Source organism: Myxocyprinus asiaticus, chromosome 19 (genome assembly GCF_019703515.2).
Source record: "Myxocyprinus asiaticus isolate MX2 ecotype Aquarium Trade chromosome 19, UBuf_Myxa_2, whole genome shotgun sequence".
In the NCBI taxonomy this organism is placed as follows: domain Eukaryota; kingdom Metazoa; phylum Chordata; class Actinopteri; order Cypriniformes; family Catostomidae; genus Myxocyprinus; species Myxocyprinus asiaticus.
In genome coordinates, this window is record NC_059362.1 from 28813867 (window position 1) to 28822516 (window position 8650).

At 38.3% G+C, this 8650-nt stretch overlaps 1 protein-coding gene across 1 annotated transcript; it reads left to right on the forward strand.

Annotated features, from left to right (window-relative positions):
* The first annotated feature begins 890 nt into the window (after positions 1 to 890).
* On the forward strand, positions 891 to 8147 carry LOC127410087 (hepatic sodium/bile acid cotransporter-like). The gene is made up of 5 exons (XM_051645144.1): positions 891 to 1257; positions 6657 to 6861; positions 7017 to 7195; positions 7365 to 7558; positions 7667 to 8147. Exons 1-5 carry the CDS (start codon positions 1016 to 1018, stop codon positions 7735 to 7737), a joined length of 891 nt encoding a protein of 296 aa, XP_051501104.1. The 5' UTR covers positions 891 to 1015; the 3' UTR covers positions 7738 to 8147.
* The last annotated feature ends 503 nt before the right edge of the window (positions 8148 to 8650 follow it).

An 8650-nucleotide genomic window follows, 5' to 3' on the forward strand; every position in this document is an offset into this window, starting at 1 on the left:
ACTGATTGGTGTCTTTCACATGGCAAAGACCCAGTAAACTGCCCCATACATGAAATTCTCATATTTCTTCAAGAGTGATTAGATGCATGATTTGTTGATTTGCGCATGCTCTCCATTAAGACCGCATTACTGCTGGCTCTGGTCTCAGTAAAACGGGTCAGTGACTTACATGTACTATCAACTGACAATTCACGTCTGGAGTTTGGCCCCGGTCTTTCAAAAGCCACTGTCATGGTGTGTCTTTACAAGACATATGTTTTGCAGAAGGATGGTCTTCTCAAAACACATTTGCAAGGTTTTACAACACGTATGTAACCTCGGTTCCCTGAGCGAAGGGAACGAGACATTGCGAACGCTGGCCACACTACAAGACTCAGAGTTCTTCTGAGGTGCGAGTGATGCGCTCTTTGTTCCTCAGTCATAAAATGGCGTTTGTGCACCTGCTTTTATAGCGGACATCTTCGCGCCTAAAAGGGCAGGGCTCAAACACCATAGCCAATATTAGAATAATATTTTCCTGACAACAGAGATACTGTACAAGAAATGACTACATTTTGACATAATACCTATAGAAGTGGCTTAGACTTAAAGGGTTAAGGGACAAAACATTTGAATAACTGCACAGGGGACAGACAGGAAACCATTTTTTTTTCTCTCACTTGCACACTTACTCTTTGCTTTCTGAAAATATCCCACACACATCCACTGAAGTGCATCAACAGTAGGTATGAGATTTAAGTTTCCACAAAATACAAAGAAACTGTAAGAATTTGTTGTTATTATTGTTTATTAGATGACATAAGAAACTATTATATTTGACACTTTCTACTTTGTCTCTTTTCTATTTCACAGCTTATGATACATTTTTAAATAGATCCCCATCTCAAAAATGGTGGTCATCATTAATTCAAGCTTTGACAGGAATGCAAACACCACTATCCAAAATGACTCGAAATTTGCTTACAATGTGGATGTGTTCATCCGTTTTGCCTTAATTATCATTCTTTTTATCACCATGGTGTCTCTTGGTTGCACAATGGAGATCTCAAAGATCAAGAACTATCTCATCAGACCCAAAGGGGTGGCGATTGCAGTTGTGGCTCAGTTCGGCATAATGCCCCTCACAGCCTTCAGTCTGGCAAAGTTGTTGCAGTTAGGTCCTATGGAAAGTGTCACTGTGTTCATTTGTGGGTGCTGTCCGGGAGGAAATCTCTCAAACATATTTTCTCTGGCTCTCCAGGGAGACATGGACCTCAGGTAATTGTTCAGACTACAAATATCATGCTATATATACTCAATTGCACGATTGACCTCATTGCGATTCTCTGTTGCAAAAACTTTACCAATGGTTTTGCAATGGATTTATATCAAATCATTTTTTATCAACTCTTGAGCATTGACCATCAATAACATTTAACCATTATTTACAGTAATAATACGGTCTTCAACCCATACCCCAGGGTTCCATGAGCAGGTTCCAGGGGGTATACTAAAAAACAAAAGGATGTTTGCTGCTTGTTCATTTTATTTAATTAAAATGAACTTAAGCAACACAATTCTAGCACATTTTTGTCACAACTAGATTTCATTGTGTTCTATCCATTTAAATTTGTAAAATGGAAGTTTAGTTAATCCATTTGAGTTGGGACTATGTGAATACTTTATGTGGTGTTAATGTAGCATTGATGAAACTGGGCAGGGGATTTCCACTTCCAAGCATCTTTTTCATGGGAGTTGATAGGAAGAGAACATTTTTAAAATAAGTGTTATTTTATGTGTTTTGGTGCGAGATGAATATAAAGGGGGATACTTGTTAGTGTTTAATGTTTTATTATGTTGAGATTTAGAAGAGTTTCTGTTATGTTGGGGTTTTGGGGGTTACCATTATGGTGAAGAGTGGAGCTTGAGCTAAAGATGAGCACAGGTAATTATTGCACATGAAACTGATTGCTCATTTTGTTGAGCAATTGCTGTGTTAACTATAGCATAGATACTAAACTACACTCTGTAGTGCTTCCAACCAGTATGTATTAAGCACGCTAACATTCACTTTAACTAATAAATTCACCAAGAAATAAAAGAGATTTATTTTAGTTACACTGTCACATCTAATTTTGTTGGGTTAACCCATTTCATCTAGATTAGTCATTTTAAGATTAAAGGTGATGTAAGTGATTTTCTCATGGAAAGGTTTGCAAAAAATGTTCCTACTCCCTGAGAGATATTACTGAAATAAGTGTTGTAAAATATCTCACCTGTCTCTGTGACAGCATAAGACTCTGTAAACAGCAAACAAAAATGTGTCCGCGTACTGCGGACAATGACGTTTTTGACCTGTCAATCATTTTACACATTCTCATAGTATTTGTAGTTTCAGCGAATTATTGAGACTTACTGCCATTTTTAAGCCATGTTGTTCATAACAGTTGTCAGTTGAGGGTGCTATTTTCTGCACAATGTCAGTCCCAGTAAAGCTCATTTGGTATCTTTGGAGTGCAGGGATTTGGAAAGAGGGGGCATGGCTAATCCAACGGCTCAGTCTTGTGGAAGTAGAACGGCTAAAATTGCTGCTGCACCGATACCACTGAGACCAACATAAAGCATGTTCCCACGGTTGTCAAACCCAACAGTAGCGAAATAGCACCCTCAACTGACAAATTATGAATCAGAATATTGCATTAAGCCTCAATATTCCGCTGCAACTACAACACTATGAGAACGCGCAAAATGTTTGACAGGCAGAAAGCGTCAGAGACCGGAGACATTTTTGTTTGCTCTTTACAAAGTCTAGAGCTGTCACAAAGACTGGTGAGATATCTCATGACACTTATTTCAGTAATGTGATGAGATACACTATATGGACAAAAGTATTGGGACACCTACACATTACACCTACAGGAGCTTTTATGACATCCCATTCTAAATCCATAGGCATTAATATCGAGTTGGTCCCCCCTTTGCAGCTATAACAGCTTCCACTCTTCTGGGAAGGCTTTCTACAAGATTTTGGAGTGTGTCTGTTGGAATTTTTGCCCATTCTTTCAGAAGAGCATTTGTGAGGTCAGACACTGATGTTGGACGAGAGGGCCTGGCTCGCAATCTCCGTTCTAGTTCATCCCAAAGGTGTTCGACAGGGTTGAGGTCAGGGCTCTGTGCGGGCCAGTCAAGTTCTTACACACCATACATATCATCCAACCATGCCTTTATGGCCTTGCTTTGTGCACTGGGGCACAGTCATGCTGGAACAGAAAAGTGCCTTCCCCAAACTGTTTCCACAAAGTTGGAAGCATAGAATTTTCCAAAATTTCACTTCAGTGGAACTAAGGGCCTAGGCCAACCCCAGAAAAACAACCACATAGCATTATCCCTCCTCCACCAAACTTTACAGTTGGCACAATGCAATCGGGCAGGAAACGTTCTCCTGGCATTCGCCAAACCCAGACTCGTCCATCAGACTGCCAGATAGAGAAGCATGATTCGTCACTCCACAGAACACGTTTCCACTGCTCCAGAGTCCAGTGGCGGCGTGCTTTACACCACTCCATCCGACGCTTGGCATTGTGCTTGGTGATGTAAGGCTTGCATACAGCTACTCGACCATGGAAACCCATGCCATGAAGCTCCCGGCGCATAGTTTTTGTGCTGATGTTAATGCCAGAGGAGGTTTGGAACTCTGCTGTTACTGAGTCAGCAGACCGTTGGTGAGTTTTACGCACTATGCGCCTCAGCACTCGGCGACCCTGCTCTGTAACTTTACGTGGTCTGCCACTTCGTGGCTGAGTTGCTGTGGTTCCTAAACACTTCCACTTTGCAATAATACTACTTACAGATGATCGTGGAATATCTAGGAGGGAAGAAATTTCACAAACTGACTTGTTGCAATGGTGGCATCCTATTACAGTACCACGCTCGAATTCAGTGAGCTCTTTAGAACGACCCATTCTTTCACAAATGTTTGTAAAGGCAGACTGCATGGCTAGGTGCTTGGTGCTTCATATACCTGTAGCAATGGGACTGAATGAAACACCTGAATTCAATGATTAAGAGGGGTGTCCCAATACTTTTGTCCATATAGTGTGTGTATATATATTACACACACACACACACACACACACACACTCACTGGCCACTTTATTAGGTACACCTGTACATCTACTTATTCATACGATTATCTAATCAGCCAATAGCGTGGCAGCAGTGTAATGTATAAAATCAAGCAGATATGGGTCAGGAGTGGGGAGAAAATGTGATCTCAGTGATTTAGACTGTGGCATGATTGTTGGTGCCAGACTGGCTGGTTTGAATATTTCTGTAACTGCTGATCTCCTGGGATTTTCACGCATTATACATTACACTGCTGTCACATGATTGGCTGATTAGATAATCACATGAATACGAAGATGTACAAATGTACCTAATATAGTGGCCAATGACTGTATATATATATTTTATATACATACATTATATATATACAGTATATATATATATATATATTTGCAGTCATGTGAAAAAATTAGTACACCCCATGAAATATTTAGTTCTTTTTTAAGAAATATGGACATATCAATATTTGATCTTCTTTCAAACAGTATCTATAGATAAATGTGATGTAACTGAACCAAAAACAATGACATTTTAACCATGATATTATTAATTTAATAAAAAATTTACAAAGACGCCAGTATCTACTGAGGAAAAAGTTAGGACACCCTATGCCCTAATAGCTGGTATTACCCCCTTTGGCTGAAATAACCTCAATAAGGCATTTCCTATAATTGTCTACCAGTCTCTGACATTGACTGGGAGAAAGTTTTTCCCACTCCTCCATGCGGATTTTTTTCAGCTGTGTGATGTTTGAGGGGTTTCTTGCATGCACAGTCCGTTTCAAATCACCCCATAGCATCTCAATAGGATTAAGATCCAGGCTTTGACTTGGCCATTCCAGAACTCTCCATTTCTTTCTTTTGAGCCATTCCTTGGTGGATTTACTGGAATGTTTTGGGTCACTGTCATGTTGCATAGTCCACATCCACTTCAGCTTCAATTTTCAAACAGATGGTCTTACAGTTTCCTCAAGCACCCTCTGATACAATGAAGAATTCATAGTGGATTCTATGATAGTGAGCTGGCCAGGCCCTGTTGCAGCAAAGCAGCCCCAAACCATGACATTTCCACCCCATGCTTCACAGTTGGTATGAGGTTCTTGTGCTCAAATGCTGTCTTTGGTTTGCGCCACACGTCTTCTGTTACTGTGCCCAAACAATTCAACTTTGGATTCATCTGTCCAAAGCACATTGTTCCAGAAGTTCTGGTCTTTGTCTAGGTGTTCTCTGGCAAACTTTAGTCTTGCCCTGATGTTTTTTTTTTTTTTTTTTTTTTTTGACAGCAAGGGTTTGCACCTTGCACACCTCCCATGCAAATCAAACTTGTGCAGTCTCTTTCTTATGGTAGATGCATGTACTTTGACATCAACTGTGGCAAGAGCTACCTGTAGGTCCCGAGATGACATTTTAGGATTGTTGGAGACTTCTTTAAGCATCTTGTGGTCTGCTCTTGGGCTGAACTTGCTAGGACGGCCTGACCTGGGAATGTTGGCAGTTGTTTTAAATGTTCCCCACTTGTAAATTATTTTCCGGACAGTGGCATGACTGATTTCGAATTGTTTGGAGATTTTTTTTTAAATCCCTTCCCAGACTCATATGCATCTACAACCTTCTTTCTGAAGGCCTCAGAGAGCTCTTTTGATCTCACCATGGTGATTTCACTCACTTCAACAATCAAGAGCAAACCAAACTAAATGTCTGAGGTTTAAATAAGACAGGCTCCTCCACAATCCTCTTTAATGATGTTCTAATCTTTTGCACCTGATGTGGCACACCTGATTCTAATTTTATGCATTTTAAGTTGTAAATAAATGTGGGGGTGTCCTATATTTTTCCTCATAAAAATTGCATTTCTATTAAATACATTTTACAAATAATTTTTAAAATGAAGATCTAATGTCCATAGGTTGAAAAAGACAAAGGTTTTCATGGGGTGTCCTATTTTTTTCACATGACTGTGTGTGTGTATATATATATATATATATATATATATATATATATATATATATATATATATATATATATTTGAGTGTGTGTGTGTACTTGGAAACGTTTTCTTTGTTAATCCTATACAACAAATGATTACTTAAATATATTAGGGCTATCAAAAGCTTCAAATAATTAATAGCATTACTACTTTTTTTTAACTAACACCATAACTCTTTCACTTCCTTTTTGTGAATATTTGACAGCATGTAGAAACTGACCAATCAGAGTCACGTATTCAAGAGAGCCGTGTAATAAAGTGTATTCTTATTCTTACATTGTCTTATCATACCTTTCATAAATGAAAACCTTTAACACAAAAATTAAATCGTTAAACACAATATAGTTTAGTGAAACAACATTGTGAAATATCCTACATTAAAACAATGTCATTTTCAGCTCAGGGATCTTATTTCATCATCGTGAAACATTTCATTGGAGCTCAGTGCAAATAAGTCACAAAACTACAAGCAGAGTCATGAGCAGAGAGTACACAGTGATTCAGACATGATAAATGTTGACACATACCAACCCCTCAAACAAATTCTTATTGTTCTTCTCTCTCAGTATTGTGATAACTACTTGTTCCACGGTACTGGCATTGGGTATGATGCCTCTGTTGATCTATCTGTACTGCCATGGTTTCTCAAACCTTGAGAGTGCTGTTCCTTTCACTGGCATCACTGTAGCCCTCATCTTGATCCTGGTGCCCTGCGGTATTGGCATCCTGATTAACTACCGTGTGCCACAGTATTCCAAGATCATAACCAAGGTGCGGAATATGTGTTTGTGAATTCAAGCATGGATACTGTCACACTTTTAAGATGACAAGTCATAATAAAGGATAAATCCCGTAGGCACATGCCATCAGCATGATTATTATAACAGACATTCCTCTTTGTGCATTTTCCTGTTTTATACTCCTAGGTTGGGTTGACTATCATGCTGATCTGTTTTGTTGTCATCTGCATTCTGGTTGGTGTAACTGATGGAGTCACAATTTTTAAAGTGACATCTTCTCGACTTGTAGCCATAGCTGCACTGATGCCACTGAATGGATACATATGTGGATATATCCTGTCGACTTTCTTCAGGCTAAACATGTCGTATGTATGACATATGATATTCTAACAAAGCCTATAATGCAGTATGTCTGTAAAATCAAATACAATCCATTCTCATAGGACAACACAGGAGCACAAGATCCTAAACCAGATTCATTTATTTTTATTTATTATTGTTATTCACACTACATACTTTGTTCGTAAGTTGCAGACGGACTATTGCTGTGGAAGTAGGATGTCAGAACATCCAGCTGTGTGTCACAATCCTTAAGGTGGCCTTTCCAGCTGAGCTCATTGGTCGGCTATATCTCTTTCCTGTCATCTACATAGTGTTTCAAATAGTCGAGGCCATTTTCTTCATAATTCTGTTCAGATGTCTACAGAGACTAAGATCATCCCCAAAAGGTACTCTATTAACTTAATGGCAAAATTCTAGCTGCCTATAAATGTATAATTCCATCAAATAAAGCAATTCAAACCCTAAAATTAATTATTTTATCTTTTCTTATTCAGAAACGAATGTCTACAGAGCAGAGGAAAGAGTGGCTGAAGAAACTAATGGGTCCTCTAACAGTGATATTTAAGGGAACAACACCAACACTGAAACTGAGAAAAATGGCTTCCAAGTTTTTGATTGTCCAGGGAAATGTAAGTAATAAATCTGAGCATCTGAGTCTCATCTGAGCATAGCTGAGCCAAACTTGTTTTTCACAGGATAGATCATAATCTAATAGACCCAATTTTCATTATAATAACATTTTTGACAAAATGTGTAGTTACTGTTTTGTATTTTGCAGTGCAGCATGAGCTCTTGAAGTTGAAAGGGCTTGAGGATTTTTTAGACAAAATCTGACCAAGAGCAGAACCGTTGTACTCCAGTCTTGACGTTGTAGCAGAATGAATAAATGCATGTAACTAAAACAGTGTTTATTGATCTAGTATATTAATAATTCTGAATGCTTGAAATGCTTTTTTTAATTATTTAAACAGTTGCAAAAATACCTCTGATCACAATAAATGTGTACTATAGAAATAACCTTTATTGTTCAAATGTACTGTCTTCTCAAATGGAACACTTACAATTTTTAACAGTGCTTTACAAAATAATTAACTAGAGGAATGTATGTAATGTTTTGTTTTATATGTGCTTTTTGGTTTATAATTGTACTGTATTTTATCATTTCAATATGGTTCCCTTTGTTATTGTGATATGATATTTCAGATAATGTGATTCTTATTTTATGTGTGAAAAACATACATTTCATATAATCAGCACAACAAGCTCTAGACTCACTCTTCCACTGGCCTAAAGACAGCTCACATTCACATATCACAGATTTGTAACATTGTCTTTGTGTCATCTTAGACGTACACTGACACCTAGCGGCTTGGATGCAGCATCACTTAAAGTCAATGTTTTCAGTTGCAGATGCCATTGTAGAAATTTTGTATTTACAGTCAGCCATGATTACTTTAATGAATGAGTGAAAGTGTCAA